We start from the raw sequence: 22,691 nt of genomic DNA, 5'->3' as shown, positions 1-22,691 counted from the left end.
AAGTATCATTTCAGTAGTTTTAACTTGCATAAAGTATACCTGCACTTCTTCAATGTGGTGACGCAGGGCTGTGTAGTCATCTTAGGTCTGGCTGGCGTATGAGAAGAGAAGGATCCTCTGGGGACCAAAGGTGGAGTGGAGCTCAGGGGTTCTCAGGGATCCTGTGATTGAATGATCCTCCTGCTCAGCTCAAACACCGGCCCTGTGATGGCACTTTAGAATGGTTTAAATCCACACACCACAAACTGGGAAAGATCCATCAACGGGAACTCCCAGAAGTTTCACAGGAATATGTAAGTAATTCTAATATTCCATACAGTTTTCTTAACTTTTACATTTAATACAACTTAAGGAGGTAGCAGGAAAGTTTTAAAAGCAATAAATGATATCAGGTTGTTGAGCACACAATTTAATTGGATCAGTTACACATGTTATCTAGTTTTTTAATTGTAGCGTAGGTAATAATCTAGGTGCTTAAACTGCAAATCATTTGCGTAGGCAAAGCTGTGACTACAGCTCATACTGAAGATAATCTTGCATTAAAACATAGTCAGAAAAATGCTTTCTTATTGGTATTAATATTACTCTTAGTTTCCTTCTATTCTTTTGATATCTTTAACCTTTGTGCATGGGTAGGGAGTACTTTTGGAAGACATCGGAGGGTTTCACAAAGCCTATATTAACATAGTGTGTGACCTGATCTCTTAGAATTATTGGTTTGTTTAATTGCTGTATTACAGGCACTTATAATCCCAGACATCAAAAAACCAAAAATGCCAGCTCAGAAAAATATGCTGGTGTTTGTGGCTCTCTTTTCTCTTTTGCGACTGGCCCAGTGTCAAAAGTTGCCAAGTAAGTTTACATTTTTTAAATGTGTAACCTCATATTACTGCCTATTTTCGAATGTATATAAATAACAAGTTATTATGCATCATAACCAAATGTAGACAGGTGTTGGTTGATTGTGTGGGTGCAGCTCTTGTTATACATGATGCCATCTAATCTCAGATCAGCCCTTTGTGGTAAAAAAGTAAACGCCAGTTATAATCCTAAATATCATATTATAATAAGTATTTGTTGTTTTTTCTTTTTCTTTTTTTCTAAACGGTAGCCCACTACTGTACTCTGACCAGCAGATGTCACTGTTTGTCAGCCTAGTGCCTGGTCCAACAGCTGCTCCATGCCAATATGCACAGTAAAAGGTGTGCAGAGGTCAATCTAGGGTTAAGATTTGCACATTAACCTTTGAACTCCTGCAGCAGAGTTACGCTGTCACTAAAAAAAAACAGTTATCGTTGTGTTTTTATTTCTTTTGACAGAGAACAGAGCAGCAAAAAAAGATGAGAGAAATCAGGAACAAATGTTTTGAGGATTAGATTACTAGTTGGAGCCAAAGAGTGTGCAGCCTGCAACATTTTTTTTTTTTTTTACATTTTCTTAGCTATGGTGTCCTGTTCAGTATCCACAGATTAAAGTCACAAACAAGCCAATTCACAACCCTAACCTGGCAACAATGTTTTCCAAAAATCTAAGGCTAATATTTCTTAGCAGGTGTATATTTAGGTCACAGTGTCTGTAATCATAAACATTCCCCAGCTTTAATCTGAACATTTACAGGAAATTCTGCAGCAATGCTGATCTCATTCAGAGTGCAGTACAAAGCATCCAGTGTTTAAAATTTAGTGGTTAAATTCACCCATGAAGGAAAATAAACAGCCTTGTTTTGCTAATGGGTTTAATGGATTACCTCACTGATTAGATGGCATTAATAACAACACTGAGTAATGCATCTATCTAATAAAAGTCGGTGATATCAGCACTGACATAAGATTTAGAAATAGTCCAACACCTTTGATGCTCAACCAGTTATACAGCAAACTAACCTGAGTGTTTGTGCTGCGAGGTTTTGACTTACTGGAGGAGTTTCATGTGCCTGACTCAAGAGGAGTGAGGAGGGTGGACGGCTCTCAACCTGAGGCAGTGGCCTACCGGATCAACCCCTCCATCCATCTACAGAAGTCCATGAGGTACAGATCTGCTCTGCCCGAGTCCAGCTAAACCTGATTGGAGCTTAGAAATAATTAAAAACTAACTTAAGAGCACTCAGAGAACTTCCCCTGAAGGTCTACACTAAAACTTTGATGTTTTATGTTGTTTTATTATAATATGAGGATGTCAGCCTCCTCTTATTGGCTGATGTCTGACCTTTGGCCTATGACCTTGAGGCATTACATGCTGACTTTTAATTATCTTTATTCATATGACTGGAGCAGAATTGCCTGAAATCTTTGGCTTCTATAAGCTGTGAAAACTTGAGAATATAAAGATATAGTTATCCGTGTGCGATTTTGCCAAACCATAAGGCGTCATTGTGAGGCATCTTAGGGCATCATGCTGACAAAATAAAACGTTTGTTGTACAGCTCTCTCAATTCCCTTTCATATGATATATTACTTGATGTGGTTTCTTGAAATTTTTTTCTCAACTTCAACTTTGATCTTGTGTGGTAACAATGAAGGTCAAATCCACTCGAGCTGTTATGGGTAACTACTGTCACATAAACATTTGAATGTAATCGATTAATAATCAAAATCTTGGAAACTGTGCATGCAAGACTGATAACAGACAGACAGAGAAACAAATGGAACCAATTGCATACCCCCTCCCTTCAGGGGGAGAATTATCCAAAAACCTTGTTTTACGGATCTCAAGTGGTGTAACCAAGCTGTGTGTAGGAGTGTACACTGAATATCAGGTGTGGTCACAGGTGCAGCAGAGGACACCTCTGATCACACTGCATCTGGTCAGGAGCGCAAACGGAGCTGAATCCTTTAATCTTTCAAGACTGGTGTTAAATTTCTCTTTGTTGGACAACTTAACACTGACAAATGTGTTGTGTCTGCAGTATGAACAAACAGCTGTGGTGTAGGATTCTGGTACAGGTGTCACTGACGCAAGTTAAAGCACTGCAGGTCAAGTTCCCACAGTAGAGCTTTTTCACATCAGAGAATTTGACTTGTCACAGTAGGAAAATCACAGGTGCTAATGATGGCTTTGTTTTGCTCAGAGAGGGAGGTCCTGCCTTTGTGCAAGTTCACCATTTAAAACATCTGTTTAAAAGCTTAGCCACATTGATCGACACTTTATTATGTAGAAAATGCATTTTAACATTTTTTTCATTTTTAGTTTTGTGCATTAGCTACCAAGCTAACTTTGGCACTAGTGATATATAAAACACAACGCACCCCCACCATAGTTCAAGTGTCTCAGTTTTTACTTCTTCATATAAAATAAAACTATTAAATTCCCAGAATTTTTTTGCTGATTTTTGAAATAAAGTACCCTCCGTTTAGTCACCCAGCCCTCTAAACCTGATTCTTGTGCCACAGCGACGTGTACCCAGATGGACTTCCCTCCGACTACTCGATCATTGCAACATTTAGGGCGACCAAAGACACTGCCAAGGAGTCCTGGAACCTGTGGCAGATCAGTGACCCTGAGGGACAAGAGCAGGTTGGCCTTCGGTTCCAGGGTGATACACGTTCCTTAGACTTCTTCTTCACAAGCCCCCATGGGAGCCAGATGCTGAGGACCTTCCATGGTGTGGAGAAGGTGTTTGATGGAGAGTGGCACAAGGTAGGACTGAGTGTGAAGGGCAGCCAGGTGAAACTGCTGATAGACTGTGAAGAGATCAGAGTGGAGTCCATTGATGAGCCAAGGCCAATCATCCACCAAGGATATACCTCCATTGTAAAGCGTGCTGCAGGAGATCGCTCTGTATCTGTATGTTGACACTTTGCATTTTCAATTATCTTAACTAGTCTTTGTTTTGATTTTTTTTATATAGCTTTATTTTCTTATATTATCATCCGTTTCTTTCAAGGTGGATTTACAGCAGATGGAAGTGTCATGTGACCCAGAAAAGGCCTATTCAGAAGGCTGCTGTGAGCTCTCGAGCGTGGTGAGTCATCCATCTAACATCACTGCATCTTTGTTTTTAGCGATAGGTGTGGAGTATGTGTGGAGTCACATGGTTACCTATATGTCCATTGCAGTGTGGAGGATATGCAGAGATCGGCCTCACGGGGGGAAGACCCTCTTGCAAATGTATGCATGGGCAGCCTGGCATCCAGGGCGCTCCAGGACCAAAGGTGAATGTCATTCTGCATGCAACTGGCTCAAGTTGACAGACAAGTTGAATCTGTCATGCCATATTTTTTATTCTTCTGCAGGGTCATAGAGGCCTTCCAGGAGAGGATGGAGACCCAGGGAGACCAGGGAACTGGGTAAAAAATATACAATATTCCATGCAAGCGTCAAACCTCACTGGATGAATGCATACTGCAGTATATACATCATGTATTCTCAGCATGAGCAGAATCTTCTTCCTCTTGCCGCTCAATAAAGAGTTAAGTTGGCTTGTGGGTGAGGGAGACTGTAAAACTTTCATTCGTGAGACAGCAGCAAAGCTGTGGAAAATGGCAACAGAGGCACAACTGAGAGACGACAGGATGGAAACAGATCTGGAAGCAGAAGCGCTTAGCGATAGTAAACACGGGGGCTCCATTCACGATTTGAAAACTCATGTTGAAGAATCCTAGATAAACATGAACCAACATGGATGCGACAATAAGCTGTTGTTGTAGCTCTGAAATATGCATTTGCATCTTAAAATTTAGCCGCTGTTGTTTTAGAATACAGGATTAAACTCAAACTGGCAAACGATCACAGGATTTGTAATGGTTTTGCTTTCCCATTTGGAAGAAACCGCTCCAAACGTAATGAATCCCACACACAGGAAAACAAGGCAGTTGAGCAATAACCATGCCCTCCAAGTGCTTGGTAATGAGTGGCATTAGACTGCTTAACTATTGTGTAAAATTTGTCAAATGTATTGTTTCTCTAAAAGGCAAATTCTTTTACAAGAGGAGGACTGAATTGGGAAAAAGAGAAAAGGTGTCAGAAAATTTGAACGATTAAAGCATTAGGCTAAGGGAGCCAGTTATACATGCATCAGTGAATGAATAAATACTCCCACTTTTCTATCCTTCATAGAGCTGCAGACGTGATTATTTCCACTTTAAATTTATGACTTGTTAATCTCTTTGATGCTTAGCAGTCACTGTTATTGGCACGGATCAGAAAGTCTCTGAACATGTGTTTAAAGAAGGAGAATTTTTTTTATACTTGTGTGTCAGTTTGGCTTTTTAACATGCCCTTTGCTCTCAAAGAAATCTCCCATGCTGCCTGAGTAAGCACATGTAGGCCTGTAGACTCACATACACTTAGAGCACATTTCCAGAAGTGTACATGCTACATTATTCATGTCCCAAATTGCGGCTGTAGCGCCTCTGGGAATAAACATCTGTCTTGTGTAAGTGGTTAGAGTTTTGATCTCCTGCTGGCTTGTGAAGTACACAACCCCAGCTTGATTATCTCCTTCCCTGCTGGCATCTGACGAGGGCATTTCCTGGCACAGAGGATATGAACTGCCCATCTCAGGTGGTGGGTGGTCCTTTGCTCCTCTCAGCCTCACTGCCTCTGATATGTCATAAAGTTCAAGGTCATGCCTCTCGGCTCACTGTTTAGAGGTTCAACTCCATCCAGCTGAGTCTGCGTAAAGACAGCTTTAAGTGAGATAGACAAATAAACTGTCACGACAAAGGCATCCTGGCCTTGCTTAATGTGTTTGCTGACTTAGTGAAATGCAGCCAATTGGGAAACACTTTTCCTTCTACTACTAAGGAACTCAGCATCTGTGCAAACAACAGTGATCCATGTTATACCAAGGTTTCCTAAATAGTGCTTGTGTATATTTTTCATTGAAGTGACTAATATGAGAGCGCTGACATTTACAGTATTTAAACTTATTTGTATTCTCAGACTAGTTTGACAGTAAGAAAAATAAATAAACTTGTTCCAAATGGTAAGCTTAATACTTGGAAGTTCTAGCCTTGAAAATGTTAGCTTAGCATTAGAAGGTCTAGTCTAAGATCAAAAGATTAAAAAAAATAATAAAAAAATCAATGATAAAATAGATACTACACCTATCTATTACACATGAGCACCAAATGACTGAAGTCCCCCCCCCCCCAGGTCAAAGTGGGCTAAACTAAACTCACTGTATCCTGGCTGGGGACTAATTTTTAGAGCAATAATGTGACATTTTAGGAAATATACTGTCTCATTTTTTCTTTCTGTTTGGAATTAAATCAAAAGATCAATACCAGATGAATATAGAGACACGGTTAACAACTAGATATCCAGCTTTTTCTCTAAAACACAAACAAAAAGGCAAAAAAAAAACTTCCTTTATTTGCCAAGAACATTATTTACTGTGTACTGCTTTTATGTTTGTCTAAATAATTTGCTGTGACACTGTACAAATTTGTCCCATTCTCTACTGAAAGCTATTTTCCCCAGCTGTGCGTCTAAATATCAGCTCTAAAGCTAAGGTTAATACAAAGGCCAATAATGTTGCATAATGGAAAATAAGCAAAAATAATGCAAAAAAAAATTACAGTTTATGTTTCTCTGGCTGTTTATATGGTAGACTTTGCAGTGTTTTTAATCTTATGTTTTGACATAATGTCAATGGTTTTGCTACTTTAGCTAATTTATTCCATTAGCTAAGCAATGTGTTAGATTTATGGTTTTGACTCTTGGTGGGAAAGGGAAGAAAATAAATATTTTTATTTAAAATGTTTTCTGCTGCCAGTGGCATGGTGGTTAGCACTGTTGCCACACAGCAAGAAGGTCCTGAGTTCTATTCCTTTTCTTTCTGTGTGGAGTTTGCATGTTCTCCCCGTATTTGCGTGGGTTCTCTCCCAGCACTCCTGCTTCCTCCCACAGTCCAAAGACATGCAGTTAGTGGGGATAGATTAACTGGAAACTCTAAATTGCCCATAGGTGTGAATGCGAGTGTGAATAGTTGTCTCCATCTTTGTGTTAGCCCTGTGACAGGGAGGTACCTTGCCTCTCACCCTAAGACATCGTGGATAGGCTCTAGCCCCCCCCCCCCCCCCCCCCCCCCGGCAACCCTGAAAAGGATAAGCGGAAGTGAATGGATGGATGTTTCTTTCTCTATTCTAGCTCTATCTTACAGTGGCCAAATGATCATTTTGGCTACTCCATTTAGGGGTTGCCACAGTGGATCATCTGCCTCAATCTCACCCTTTCCCTGGCTCATCTGTCACACCAGCACTCTGCATGGTCCCCTTCACTACATTCATGATTCTTCTCTGTGGTCGTCCTTTTCTCCTCCTGCCTGGCAGATGTATCTTCAACATCCTTTGTATAGTATATCCACTCTCCCTCCTCTGCACATGTCAAAACCATCTCAGCCTCGGCTCTCTAACTTTGTCTCCAAACTGCTCAATCTGAACTCTCACTCCAAACCATACATGATATCAGCTTGTAGATCTTCCCTTTCTCTCTTGCTGCTGTCCTTCTGCCCCAAATCACCCTGTCACTCATCTCTCTAGCACTCCACCCTTCCTCCTTGTGTTTATTAGGGATGAAAGTTGCCAAGAGTGTAAGAGACTCTTAGTCTGATGTATCCAATGTTTAACGTCTAAAATCGTATTAACTTGTAATCAGTGAGAACAGTCACCATAAATTTTACGCTGCTCCCCAGGCCTTTCACCAACAAATAGCTGTTGTGCAAGAAGTCTTGCTTTTGATTAAGTCAAACTTTATTTTGCAGGGCATAAGGGGGAACACAGGAGATTATGGCAACATTGGCGAACCAGGCCCAAAGGTGAGATTTGTCTTTAAACGATCCCATCAGGGCTGCACTTCACTTTGGCTCGTTCTCAAGATTCATTAATGAAACCTCATGTATGCATCCTCAGGGTGAAGAAGGAATCAAAGGCGAGAAAGGAATGAGAGGACCCTGGGGCCAAGTGGTAATTTATCATTTTCTTTACCTCAGAATTTTACAAATGATGATGAATATTAATGGGATGCTATGTTAACAGGGAGACAGAGGTCCCAAAGGGCTGAAAGGATTAAAAGGGGCAACGGGCTTTACGGTAATAACTCTTTTGAGTTCTTGCTTTAATTGGCAAGCCACTTAATGAAGTTATAAGTTTGTTGTTGTAGCTATATAACTTTATAGATTACTCAAAGAAATTAATGTTGACATTTGACTGTAATTACAGGGAATTCGAGGACCACCTGGAGACATTGGAGAGACTGGAAAATCGGGAGAAGCTGTAAGTTAACCTTTCAGGCCCAGTGGTAAGTCCTTAAGCAAATCATTATATAATTACTGTATAGCTAACATTTTGACCTCCTTGAAGGGTGTTAAAGGCATCAGAGGATATGAAGGGATTCCTGGGTTTCAAGGAGTTAAGGTATTCAAGTTTCCTGCCAGTTTACTTAATTTTTCCCTCATATTATATAATCTGAAACTGTTATGTTTTTATTTTTAGGGTGAAAAAGGGGCTTCTGGTGCAACAGGGCGACCTGGGCTTAGAGGAAAGCAGGTGGGTGGTTGTGGGATTCCCTTTTCCATGATCCATAAAAAAACCACTCTACAGTCTTTGTGCGCTTCCTTCAAAATCCCCTTATGTGAGCGTGAAGGACACGTAAATCATTTTTAATGTTGTAAAACACTGGAATAGAGCTATGTTTTTGGCTTATGTGCCGTCTCCATAAACAACATTAGTTCATGTGGCTGGATTTTGGCTGAGATCTCAGGGCCTGAACTATATCAACGTAAGCTGGTGAGTCACTGGAAGAAAGGCTTGAACTGCAGCGATAGCCTACATGATACCTACACTGCATGAACTATATGAGGGCACTTCCTATTAATTTACTACTGAAACAAATGTATTGCAGATAAAGCAACATTTTAACTTATGTCACTTTGATGAATTTACAGGGCATTGTGGGAGATCCTGGAGAAAGGGGAACTCCTGGACTGAAGGGGGAACCTGTAAGTCACAGATCAACCGTGGGGATATATTATTTAGTTTGATTAAATTTATAACAGCATAATTTAGAATTCTTATGAGTGTTTTTGTCTTGAAATCTAGGGAATTCAAGGACCTGTGGGCAGAGCTGGCACCGTAGGACCAAAGGTAATTCACTGCCAACACACTCAGCACATCACACCCGAGGGCTCACTTGCACTTGCAAAAATAATATGTCTCCCTAGGGCATTATTGGAGATCTGGGCTTACCTGGCAGAGATGGTGATCCAGGAATAGAGGTATTATATTCTTCTTATAATGACATGTTTATGTAGAATTTTGGAAGCAGTGCCCATTTATCATTATACTGTAAATGTCATCTGTTCTCTACAGGCTTATCAAGGACCACAGGGCCTCAGCGGAAAACTTGGACAAAGTGGAGCAAAGGTAACTCACTGATGTTGTTAGGTTTTGTAAATTAGTGTAAAATGTAGTTTTTTTTGGCAGATTAATATCTGGCCATTTGTTCCTTTTACAGGGGGAGAAAGGCACCCTGGGGCCACCAGGAGAAATGGGTCCCAGAGGGCAAACTGTAAGTCACATTTTCAGGCATTTCATTCACCGAAGACAGCACATAATCCATTTTGTTTGTAAAGTAGTTTGCCATCCTAAAGGGAAATGACAAAGAATAAAGCTGCAGCTTAGGTTGGTTAATAAATGTTATATCCTCTAGGGCCCCAGAGGTTACAAGGGTTCTGCAGGAAAGCCAGGAAGACCTGGATTTATTGGCCCACCTGGACCCACTGTAAGTGCTCCAGATGACTTTTCTTAACTCTTCCAAACACTAGTTCATTTTCTTCGAGCTATTAAACCATGTCATCTTTTTACAGGGACATGTGGGCATGCCTGGAAAACAAGGGCCCAAGGTAATACATCCCTATCCATTACCCATTTGAGAAATAAAATGGGGGCAAAATTACTGTTAATGGTTCAATTATAGCTGCTATTTGGGAATCATTTGCTGGGTCAATGAGCCACATAGAATTTAAGATTTACAGATGGATTCTCTTTCCAAACCAAGACATTTTCCTGGTTTGGAAAGCAACCTTGTATTTAGGTAACAATGGTAGGTCCAATTAGATACTAGACAGCACTTTTTTATAATGTTATATAAACCATCCCTAATTTCGCTGCCCACTAATGTAACATAAGTTGGTAGAGTTCGAGGAAACAGTTTAATATGTCAAATCAGAGGCTGCTGCTCAGGTCATGTTGGCTTAGTATTTTTTTGTCTCTACATATGGACAGGAGGTCACTAAAAGTGCTAAACTCCCCCACAGGACCTGCTCTCAATGTTTACAGTACATCCCACACCAATGAAAAGGGCAGATATTCATGCAGAAACCACTGTTTTACTTCACATGAAGAAGAAAAACAAATAATTTATGTATCAAATACATAAATAAATGAAAAGTAATTTAAAATAAAGCATGTTCAGAATTGTTTTCAATTTGCAAACGTGACTTTAGCATATGGGTTGGTAAAGGTCAGCATGGATGGACATATGGTATTAGAATGCATGCAGGAGATATGCTTACTGAAATATTTCATAGCTCTATGGCTGGATCATCTCAGCTGTCAGCCCACAGTGGATGTGGGATGAACACTGGCAAAAAATGATAGAGTAGAGTAGATAACAGTGTTGGACTTTAGTGTATGGGACTAACCTGCTAAAGTATGTGTGGGACTGCTCAGTGTGAATGTAATGAATATAATGAACCAAACTAATTGCAAAAAATCATGAAAATGTTATTTTTCTTTTGCCTTGTACAGGGTGACACGGGAATCCAGGGTATTAAAGGAGTTACAGGTGTACAGGTACTGCCTTACTTATCTTTTCCCTGTTGCTCATTCTTTACCTGTTGCTCAACATATTCATTTTTTCTATCTTAACATCAAATTATTTTTTTAAAGGGAGAACAAGGAGTTAAGGGCCCAGCAGGACAGGTGAGATTTCATACATGAGACTGTATGTGTGTTTTTTCTTAACGATAAATTGAAGCATAATAATTATAACACCGACTAATGATTAAAGGTCTTGGTCTTGGTGCACAATATTCATTTAAAGAACAAACTGATTTAAAGAGTTCAATTGCAGTTACAGGAAAAAAGTTTTGGACTCTGTGGAATTACTTGAAGTTCCAGACTGAGTGTCATCTAAGTCAGAGAGAATTACAACATAAGTTTTGCACTTCTTACAAGTTTATGCATCTATATTACCCCTTAGTGTGCTCACTGTGCTGCTGCTTATTTCTAAGAAGTCAGAAATTTTAAAGTGCATTGTCTACAATTGAAAATTAAAGGTTTCTCAGTTTCTTGAGTTCCCATAGTCTAATAAAGGAGATATAGAAATAGCTTTAGTTTGTCACAAGATTGAAGTTAAATTAATTGTATTCATTGAACACATATCTTAATGATAATGAATAGTTATGGCACCAGAACTATCTAAATGAAAAATACATTTATATATTTACTGCATCACCATCTGAATACAAGCAAATTCCAATGACAACAACACAAAGTTTGCACTTCTGAAACTCTCAACATGATCTACTAAAGACCAAGTTATGTGTTCAACAAAAGTTGCCATAGTGATCTAGCCAGGTAAAAAGGGAGCCACCTCTGTGACACTGAAAACTCTCAACTCTAGGCTCGACCTACTTTGCTAAGTCATTAATCTTGCTTTCTAGTACACTTTTCAAGGTGTTCAAGCCAAAGTAAGAGAAACAAATGGATAAAACTGAACACTGTTGCTACTTTTCCTAAGCAAAGGTCTTCTCCAATGATCACATCAAGAGCACAACCTGCAAAGAGCTCGGTGGTAACAAAAAACACTTTAATAAAACTTGCTACAGTGTAAATGCCACTTGAGAAGACTTAAGAATAAGAATGATGTTACTGGAATTGCACTTTGCAACACGTCCTCAGTTTACAAATGTCCACGGAGATGTTCCACAACACATCTGAGACTCTGTTCTGTCACAGATGAGACTTAAGTGGAAATAATGGAACTGCTCAGCAACACCCAAACTTCATCCCAACCACAGATGGTGCAGGGAGTATCATGACTTGGAATTGTTTTGCTGCCTTACCTCTGAAAGACGTGCAGCCATTGAGATAAATTTTACAGGTGAATGTGAGGGCAGCATCACATAAGCTTAGGACAATACCCCAAAGCACACGAGTAAGACAGCACAAGAATTATGGAAAAGGGGGAGGGGAAAAAAAAATCCCTTTTCTGATTTCGAGTGCTGATCTTGACTCAGTTGAGCTTTGGCTTGACTTGATGAGGTCCGTTCCATCAAGAACAATCCAAGAAATGTTTTGAAAGACTTATTGTAGGAGCAATGGTCCAAATTTCCTCTTTATTGTTGTTCAAGACTCATAAGCAGCTGGAGGAAGTGTCTGCTGAAAGTCTTGGCTAGTAAAGCAGAATGCGCTGAGTGATTACTCAATGCGTTGAATAAAGGCATGAAAAGTACAAATGTTCCTGTGTTATTAGTTTAGATTGCAGCTATAACTGTGATTAGAACACATTTTAGGAATAATCAATTCAGAATTCCTGGGAATTCCAGAGGGATCATGAACCTTTTTTCTGTCACTATAAGCTGTCGTTTGCAATCAACCCAGTTCTCCGATTTAATATAACAGGCTAGTTGTGATTAGTTGAGTCACTGAAGAGAGGAGTTGTGCAGGTGTGGAGTTTCCTAACACTATAATATTTCTGCAGCTACGGTGATTAGAAAATCCGATCGTCACATGATACGAATCCATTAAATAACATTCCAAACATATTTAGAACATCTGTGAATGTGATAAGAACAGAAGCACAAATGCACTAAAATGAATTCTGCACATTTCTCAAAGCTCTCCACCAGATTTAATTTCTATTTTCAAACGTCCATAAAAATATCATGTTTTTTTTAAAAAATATATTTATACATTATACTTCCAGGGCAGGTTTTGGGAGGCTGAAAGATTTTACTCTTTAAATGTCTGTTTACACTTTCTTTATTTCCTGTATTCAGTATAACATTTGTCCCTAAAAATAATAACCATTCATATCATTCAGCTTGTTTTGACACAGATTTCAAGCAGTTAATGCTTTCCATAAAGCTTGCATCCATGCAGAAGTGATTACATGTTGTATCCTGATGTATACGCTTGCTCCATCCTGAATCGTGTCCTGCTGATGTTGTTAACATCCTGTGTAGGTTGGAGACAGGGGTAAGCAGGGTCCTCGGGGAGGACGGGGGAAGCGCGGGCCTGCAGGCCCACCTGGACGTTCAGGTCCTGTCGGAGTCAAGGGTGTTCGAGGTGAACTTGGACCAGATGGTTTTCAGGGGCCGCCAGGTCCCCCAGTAAGTAAAATACAAGTCTCTGACTTTTTTTTTTTGGCTGATACAAATAACATTTAAATGCTTACAGTATAGAGTAGTACTGTTTGTATTTAGCTCTGTAACTGACATGAAAAGCAGTCTCTACTATAATTGGCACGTCATCGTTCTGTGAAAAATGGCACAGAAAGAGCAGAGTAATCATTTGCTCTAGTAGTTACACTGACTGGCACACACAGTGTTTGGTAACAGCTTTGGTGTCAAGAACACATTTAAACAGTGTCTCATTAGCCTGCAGTTAGTAGTGAGTCACAGCAAGAGTTTCATTTAGTGTGGCTATAAATCCATAATGAGCCTCGGGAAATATTGTTGGCTTTGTTCGCTGCATTTCCCTCAGAGAGGCAGCCGTTGCTTCAGCGTGCCCCGTCCTGTAATAATCCATTTTACATGTCCCGTGGTTGGGTTCCTTCCAGTGATGGATGTGGTAATGATTTCTTACACAGGGTCCGACCCTCCCTGCTCAACACGTGATTGAGGTTTGTAAGAAAGTGGTCCTGGAGCAGATGTCCATGTTTGCCAACTCAGTGAAGAGGACATGTGCTGCTGTCTGTCCTCTGTACGGGGATGTTCCCATGGGTGCCCCTGGTCCCCCTGGACAGAAAGGACCCCCCGGACCACCTGTGAGTTTTACACTTTGGGTGTTCACTGTTCAAAACGTATCAGTCTACACTCTAGGAACATTTCCTATAAAAAAAATATATATTGCACATGTCCTGTGCAGACCTTTAGCTTAAACACACTGTCAGAGTCCAAGTACATTCTCCATACATTGTTCATTATTGTCTGCCTGGCTGAGTAAAATGCAAACACATTGCGAAGGTCTGGACTGGACTAAGAGAGCTGAAGTATTTGGCAGAAAAGCTTGGAATGAAAACATTACGATTTTCCACGTCTCCATGAGGACAAATAAGGAGTCAGAGACTAGACACTTGGTCTGTTTTGCATGGTTTTTGGAGAGTATCAAGGCTGTCCTTGGATTAGAAAGGCTTTTCCACATTATTATACAGTGTAGAATCAATTCATGTCCCACAACTCCTAATCACAATAACTCTCTGGCTGATAAATGTTCTTGAAACCATGACTATATAAAAATATTCCTCTATATTAGATTTCGGATGGTAAGCCCGATGTTGTGGCGTTTGGTGCCAAAACAAGTGATGCACCAGTAAAATGCAGTGTTTTCCCATCAGAGTATTGAATTATCAGCCAAATAAATCTTTTCAGGCTTTTTGTTCAGAGCTGGTTAGAGGTGAAACAGGACTTAAGTGGTGGCCAGGTTCAAGCTGAAAACACTCAAAAGATTAACAATGTGTTTTCCTGTTGATGATGTTGTCAGGGGGATCCTGGTAATCATGGCACGGAAGGAGAAGTGGGCCCACCGGGATTCTACGGAGAAGCTGGAGAGGCAGGCCGAAAAGGAGAAGCAGGTATGGATAACAAACAAGGGAGGCTGTATTTATGAATACAGTCTAATATACATGAAAAAATAATAACTAATCAAGGTTTATTTTAGACAGAATACGTGCTGGAAAGAAAGCTATGATATCCTATACTTAAACAGACATCATTTTATTTTTGGCCTCTTAACAGCAGGACAAAAAACCCCAGAAATACATCAGTACATTATGAATGGAACGCTTACCTTTGTAATCAGTACAACTCAAAATACATGGTGTCTGGCTGCATCACAGATTTTGCACTGTCGTAGAATCATGTCCCAAATGGACACTACTGAAAAAAAATCTCTTGAGTCTTTTAACCCTTCCACCAGCCCAGTACCTGCACCCTCCAAGGGGTCAGGGTCCAGGTGTACTCTGTGTGCATCATATTTTTGAGCAATGACATGGTTATCAAGCAACATGATGATGTTATAATATCTGATATAGATAATCAACATCAAGCTTTACCCGTGTGCACAGTTTGGTTGCTCAGCTCCTGGTCATGAACGTGTACATTTTCTTATTTATGGTTTGAGGCCTGAGTGTGATGTCACGGTCATACCCCTGCCAGGCCAATGAAACTGAAGAATATTTATAAGGTGTTTTAAACATTTATTTACCAGTGATCTCAGTAACACGTATGGTGTTTAATCAACATCAACAGCTTGGTCATTAGTAGAGTTCAGAAAGGAACTGAATATGATTTCCTGAAATATAGAGTTTGAGTAGTAAAGTCAGAACTCTGGCAATTACACTCCAGTTAAGCTACATAGCGGTGTCTAGACGCTGGTGGTGGCAAAGATGAAGCAGGTGGAGACTTGGATGAGGATCTCTGTCTGGTGGAGATGGGAAGAAGCTGGGTCACACACAGAAGTGAGGCTAAAAGACAGAGTAACAGAAGAGTACTGAGAGTTAAAGGGAAAGAGGCTGATTGGTTCATATGAGGCAGCCAAGAAAATGAGTGGACCAGAGTGATGACTACTTAAGTTTGAAAGCATGGCGAAGCGGAAATGATGTAAAGAGTAGTCAAGCAGCCCAAACATACAGATCTTTCTTGAACTCATGCATCTGCGTGTGTGTTTTGATTGCAGGTGACAGAGGAGAGCAAGGTGATAAAGGAGCCAAGGGTTATGGCCTACCTGGTAACACTGGAGACCCCGGACCAAAGGGTACTTTTTACTTTTCTTTTTAACTGAAATTGAGGCATCAACTCATGTGGACATCTTTGCTAAGCATGGTCAGCTTATTCTTAGTTTTAAATTCCAGGGAAAAGGGGCTGGTGTACAGTAACATGAGTACTTCTTGGACAGAATGAAATGATTTTTCTCTGGAAGTACGCTGGTCTTGGAATCTGCACAAGAAGCATTACTCAGCTCACTGAGCAGACTGCACGAACTGAAGACTAAACAATATTTTTGACTCCATCGCAGGTCAGCGTGGACGTCCTGGCAGAGCTCTCAATGGCCAGCCTGGAAGGCAGGGTCAAAGGGGGCATACGGGCCGGCCTGGGCTCAGGGGCCATCCGGGTCTTAGAGGACCTCCAGGTGTGTGCATCACCTCTGGGTGTGCTCAGCTGAACTCCACTGGTGGGACACCGCAGCCAGCAGAGCGAAGGATGAGGAATCAGCCATAGATGAAGAAATATAGATGTTGAATACTGACCTTAACCTCCTAGGACCTGGCGTCCACATATGTGGACATCACATTTTGGGTTATTTAGACCAAAATACTCAATTTTGCTCTACAAGGGCCTGATATCTACTTACGAGGACATTATACTGCTACTGTTCTATTGAAATTTTAAACAAATATTGTCATATGTGGCTCTCATTGTTCTTAAAAACAAAAAATAGGTAAAAAAAAAAAAATCTGGTAATTCTTTGTTTTTACATTCATCAGGTCCCAATCAGCCCAAATATCAAAGAGAAATTAAGAATGCATGCCGTGGAAGAGTTCGGGTCTTAGAAGGTTAAAGGAATAAAACATGCAGGATGGGTTTTTTGTTAGAATCTGATAGTATACATTTAAATTTAATGTAAATATGCAAATCAAACCTGAACTGATCATGTGAGAACAAAAGTGGTGCAAAAAATATATTTGTAAAAAACAAAATTATGCATCTTTATAATAAATATCAATTTTTGGTAAGAGAGCATGTTATTGTGTGTGCAACAACAATGTAGTGTTTGATGACTGCTAATAATTGCTAATCAATTCTTAATTAATTGTGACACTGTGCATGTATTTTTTTCTGGTAAAGGCAGAAAACTTTGGTACTCCCACTCAAAGTAAAAGATAAAAGAAAATGCAGCGGACAACAACATATATGCTGCTTGTTCTCAGGAAAGGCACTGGATGCTAGTGTGATGTTAGTGTGCTGAACAAATTCCACTACACTACATTCATTAGCGCACACGTGACCGAAGTGCCAACCCCCCCCCCAAACTACCCTCATTTTTTCCCCCCCTTCAGTAATATCGGAATTGAATCTTTCCAAAAGTCTGGAAGAGATTTATCTGTATTTTATTATTATTATTATTATCATTGCTTTAATTGCCTGGGTCAGACGATGTTGCTAAATGCTTAAAGTGTTCCAAAAGCAAAGAGAAACATTCTTGGTGTTTGGACTCGGTGAGCAACATGCAGTGTTTGAATAGGGCGCCAACTTGGAACGTAATATCAAGTTTGGGTTTTTGATTTCTTGTGAATAATTATTTCCTTTGTTGAGGGGTATTGCACTGCATTCAGAGATTTTCCTATCTCCAAACCCTGTAAACTGATTTACAGCAACCATCACTACAGCAAGTAAGTACAGAGTCTCTGTAGTCTTATTTGAAATAAGAAATCTGTGATTGTTCATTTTGTATTAGACATGGAAAAATGAAACCCCAATTAAAAATGTATTTTTAACTCTGGATGGGTGTTTCCAGAATCTCCTCGAAGCAGAAAAATCCCACACAAAGACACACTTACTGAATTTTCTTATAACATTTGCCAACAGCCATCACAGTCACCATGATGCATTTTAATAAAATCCGGTGTTGGTGTACTTTTCAGCCTTTTGAATTTTACACATCTGTGAGTCCTTGCATTCAATGAGCAAAACTTTCAAAATCCTACAACAATTACACATGCTGCAGTGTTTCCTACAGAGTAGCTCTTTAACTACTGTTACAAAGCTTTTGCTTCACAGCAGTGCAGCAGAGTTGGCTCAGTCTCAGCCATTTGTGGACTTTCCAGCTGAAAAAGGTGCTGCTTAAGTGGAAAGGAGGCTCAAATTGCTCGCGGGTAAGAGGTGCTGAGTCTATCTATCTGTATTTGCCGTGTAGTTGGCCAACGCCCTACGCGGGGCATTTCCCTGCTTTGTGATCCATTCATGCTGGAAAGGTCCCATTAATCCCGCAGCCCACAAAGGACTCAATGAGTTGAGAAGAAAGATTTCTTTCCACTGTCCAAATCTGATGGAGAAAGAAGAAACACACGTGGAACGTTGTGTGTGGCTCCTCTCAGTGTCTTGTTTGTCTCCTCTGCAAAGCCCATCAAAAGTAGATGGTCATCCTCCAGACTCTCTGTGACTGCAGCATCATGTGTGCCATGCTGCTCTGTTTTGCACCATCAAAGAATGCTATAGCAATCTCTGTCATGGAAACTATTACTAATCCATGATTATCCTCCGAGTTTTCGCTCTGTGTTCAACCACTTGCTTCAAGACATGCTTGCTATTTATCTCTGTGGCGAACCAGACAAGTGATCATGATAAATATGACTTAATGCGTATGAGTTGATTAAAAACGACTCAGTATAGTTGAGCTTCAAAGTGATGGCACCGAATCAGAGATTCTCATAGAGCTGTTTTATGTTGTCCTCACACAGTTACTTAAAATTTAGCAACAACTGCCAGACGCTGTAAATGTTGGTCAATATGAGTAAGAAGCCAAATTTATAGTCATGTTTTTTGTAGAGGTGAGAGTCAGCAAAGTGATAATAAAGACAAGTAAACCTTTCATTAATGTTACTTTTAAGCCCATTCACAAGTTTTAATATACTGGCAAATGCGATGGCACTGTATGGGCCGATGACATAATGATGGTTTCATGCAGATATATGATTTTCCAATTTGGGCAAACCAGATTCATTTAGTTTATTAACGGACTTCAAACTGATTCATCCCTTTTTCTTTTTTTAAAGGACAGGACATTGGAGTTCATCCCAGATATAAATGTTAAATATTGTGGGGTTCAGTTTTGTGCAAAAATGTCTTCTGATCATGAAGGAAAAAGAGGGCAATGCAAGAATCTGTTAAAAGGCCTTTATTCCTTTAGCCTGAGCCTGTGGGGCCATATCATGGGAATCACTTACAGTGATGAACAGCCAAATACAAAGGAGGCTTTTAACTGATTTCAGCTGTCTTTGATCTGCCTTTTTCCCACATTATTGCCTAAAGGCGAACTTGTTAATAAAAAGAAGTTACAGAATTTGTTGTCATACTGAAGCATTTACATTTTCCATACAGACAGAGATCTAATTAAACGGGACACGTCTCTGGAACAACACCAAGAGGTGGAGCACCGTTCTTCTAAAACAAATTCCCTCATTTAGTGTTTTGATAATGGTGGGAGATAGCACTGATACGGGTAAAATAAGGATTGAATATGTCACCAATTTTCTAAGTAAATATATTTCTAAAGGTGCTATTGACATGAAATTCTCAGCAGATGCCTGTAAGAACCCATCCAATTCACACATGCAAAAAAAAATATCAACTATAGATCTCCATAAGTTATGTGTAATAATGAGAAATCAAACAGGGAACAAGTATTGAACACATGAAGAAAGGGAGGTGCAAAAAAGCATTAAAGGTCACGAGCTGAAATCTATCAGCAGATATAAAGTATTCCTGCCCCTTACTGCAAATTAATATCAGCTGCTTGGCCTATAAAAATGCGTATCATTACCAAGGTGGTACACATTAAACATCTCATGAAGGGTAAAACCAGTTACAGAAGAATTTTTACACTACTGAAGGTTCCGGTGAGCACTGTCGGTGATGAAGAAGCATGTTGAAGTGCATTTAAAGATAACTGAACAACATATAGACAAGCCTGTGAAATGCTGTGAGAATATAGTGTGGTCAGATGAGACCAAGATTCAACTCTTTGAATGCCATAATACACGCCATGTTTGGAGGTCAAAAGGCACTGCATATCACCCCAAAAACACCAAACCAACAGTGAGGTTTTGACTTGGGAACATGATGGTGTGTGGCTGTTTTTCAGCATACAGAACTGGCGTGCTTCATATAACTGAAGAAAGGATGAATGGAAAAATGTACCGAGACATTCTTGATAAAAATCTGCTGCCATCTACCAGGATGATGAAGATGAAACTCGGGTGGACGTTTCAGCAAGACAATGATCTCAACCACACAGCCAGGGCAACTCTCCACCAATTGCGCATAGAACTGAAGAAACTTCTCGGATGAGAGGTGAAATGTCTTCAAGAAAACCTAAAGAAGTCCAGACGCATGTTTTTCCACTATTCACCTAAACGACATTATTTATCCTGCTCTGCTGGGTCAGTAAACACAATGGGTTGTGTAATAATTAACCGAGAGAAGATCATTTTTAAAGCAACACTTGCAGACAAGACTACATGAACACATTTATATACCTCAGAGACAGAATTGGTTGTTTCCTCAAGCAACATGTGAATGTTTGCCAAATAAAAGCCCAACAAAGACTCCTTTTTGGTGGGGGTACAAAATGCTAGCACATGACTTTACCCAAGGAGACTGTGGTTTGTATCCTGTGCATGACCGTCTTTTGATTGAAAGGGTCCAACTATTTTTTGTTGTTGTTGTTGATTATGCTCTTCTTCAGTCTCTGTTTGGTTGACCAAAACTTCTTGGTTTGGTTTGGGAAAAGATCATGATGGTTTGTATTAAAATAGACCCCTTCACAATGTTTACCACATGTTTGAAAACCTTTCTTGTAGAAAGCCCCTATCTATCTATCTATCTATCTATCTATCTATCTATCTATCTATCTATCTATCTATCTATCTATCTATCTATCTATCTATCTATCTATCTATCTATCTATCTATCTATCTATCTATCAGGTCTTTGCATTATGATCTGCATTACTGAGCATTTGTGGATATAAATGACATGTTATTGGCATAAAATTAAAATGATGGGATGCTTGTAGGTTAATATAGGTTAAAACAAACAGGCTATTTTAACCCATCTCTATGTGGTTGCCAAGCATCATGATGGTGTCATAATATTTCTTGTATAACTTGTGTAAATATCAATGATGATTTAAAAAAGGGGTACTAAAATGTGAAAACAGGTCACTTTTAGCCAAATGTTAGGTGGTTGCACAGAAATATGATGACATCAAAATACATGGTATAGATGAGAACCCTCAGGGACCTAAGATGCAACCTTGTGCGAAGTTTTACTGCTCAACTCCTGATCATGTAGGAGCAGTTTGCAGACAAACAAACAAACAAACAAATACACAGACAACAATTTTGTGTATTAAAGTGAGATTAATCAAATAAGACTTATTTATTATTTCATGCTTTCCTTAAAACAGCTTAAGTGTCCCGTGCCATTTAATTGAATAATCTCAGATCAGATATTTCCAGATACGACCACTGCTCCGTTCGAGGTTTCTTCTAGCATAAATACACATGTTCTCCTCTGTGGTTTCTTTGATGATCATCTCCTGTTGGTTACAAACTAAAGTCCACAGAGACAGGAGATTACTTAGCATTGGAAAGTCTGGTCTCACCAGAAGGCTGGCCACTCCCAGGTTCCCAGCACCACGTTAGTATATGCCTGTGTGATCCACCAGAGTGTGCTGAGGCTCAGGGTCAACAAGGGCGTCATCAGGGAACCACTGCTGCTCTTAGCGTAAGATGACATTTTTATTTTTAGATATTTTATCACTGTGCTGTCTAACAATTTGGTTTACCCTACACAGAGGGGGATACTGTATAGAGTAGTATAAGAAGAACTGTGCAGTTTCCTTTTTAATTCTTGAGGTAATTACAAATGAAGAATAATCAGAAATTTAAGTGTGGAATGCTGGCCTTTTAAAAAATCAATTCTAGTTTTATTTAGCATTACAAATCTTGATTATTACTGGTAATTAACATGATAGGAATCTTACTTTAACTGCTTGAGTACATCTACTTGTATTAAATAACTTCAATAAATTTCACATAATGAAATTAAATGTTAGTATTCCAGTTGTTTTAATGCAAATGAGACATTTTTGAGTTTTTCTTGCATTGTTTTGGTTATATCTACAGTTGCAAAGGTTAATTTTATGCTGCACTATAAATCTGTTGTGATGCACTGTTCTGTATTTTGCTCTGTGAGTTCCAGCCTGGCACAAATTTACTACTGTATGCATTTGTCTTCAAGGTAAAGTTTATAAACTGTGTTGTTCTGTACAGTGTGTCAGGCTTTTTGGAGCCTTCACAGAGCCTCTAGCTGCTGTTGTTAGTTGATGCAGAGCAGGCTGCCCCTGAGTACAAACATGATAAAACTTGTTAGTGCGGATCAAAATGAAATCTGCCTGCTCTACAGATAGCAGATTAAGTTGTGCATTTCTAATGACTTCCAGCTGTCTGTGCAGAGAAAAGCTCTGCAGTAGCTTTTCACACCTTGTTCATTGCCGACTTGTAGAACATGATCTGCTGCCCCATTGAGTGGTGAATTGGAGTGAGGAAGGGGGAATTCAAACAGGGGTAGTGCAAAGCATTGCTGAGCACTCTTGATCCTGGTGAGGGTACCATGAAAGAATACAATATGTGTGACTCAGTGCAGCAAGAGCTGTATGCTGATCCCGTGCTTGTCTTGC

At 39.7% G+C, this 22,691-nt stretch overlaps 1 protein-coding gene across 1 annotated transcript; it reads left to right on the top strand.

Annotated features, from left to right (window-relative positions):
* Positions 1-773: 773 nt before the first annotated feature.
* On the top strand, positions 774-16,447 carry zmp:0000000760 (collagen alpha-1(IX) chain). The gene is made up of 26 exons (XM_063490877.1): positions 774-852; positions 1,904-2,027; positions 3,390-3,783; positions 3,884-3,961; positions 4,056-4,151; positions 4,233-4,286; positions 7,706-7,759; positions 7,854-7,907; positions 7,980-8,033; positions 8,163-8,216; positions 8,304-8,357; positions 8,436-8,489; positions 8,888-8,941; positions 9,042-9,086; positions 9,164-9,217; positions 9,312-9,365; positions 9,457-9,510; positions 9,652-9,723; positions 9,809-9,844; positions 10,752-10,796; positions 10,893-10,925; positions 13,193-13,339; positions 13,819-13,995; positions 14,712-14,802; positions 15,906-15,983; positions 16,245-16,447. Exons 1-26 carry the CDS (start codon positions 774-776, stop codon positions 16,445-16,447), a joined length of 2,292 nt encoding a protein of 763 aa, XP_063346947.1.
* The last annotated feature ends 6,244 nt before the right edge of the window (positions 16,448-22,691 follow it).

This window comes from Pelmatolapia mariae, linkage group LG13 (genome assembly GCF_036321145.2).
Source record: "Pelmatolapia mariae isolate MD_Pm_ZW linkage group LG13, Pm_UMD_F_2, whole genome shotgun sequence".
NCBI lineage: Eukaryota > Metazoa > Chordata > Actinopteri > Cichliformes > Cichlidae > Pelmatolapia > Pelmatolapia mariae.
Note: the sequence above shows the minus strand (reverse complement) of the source record. Positions and strands in the feature narration are given on the sequence as shown.

Excerpts from the sequence above, each read along its gene's own strand:
- zmp:0000000760 (XM_063490877.1), top strand. The coding sequence starts at position 774 with ATGCCAGCTCAGAAAAATATGCTGGTGTTTGTGGCTCTCTTTTCTCTT. Across the intron at positions 2,028-3,389 it reads CATCTACAGAAGTCCATGAG|CGACGTGTACCCAGATGGAC; the intron begins GTACAGATCTGC and ends CTTGTGCCACAG. Across the intron at positions 3,784-3,883 it reads CAGGAGATCGCTCTGTATCT|GTGGATTTACAGCAGATGGA; the intron begins GTATGTTGACAC and ends GTTTCTTTCAAG.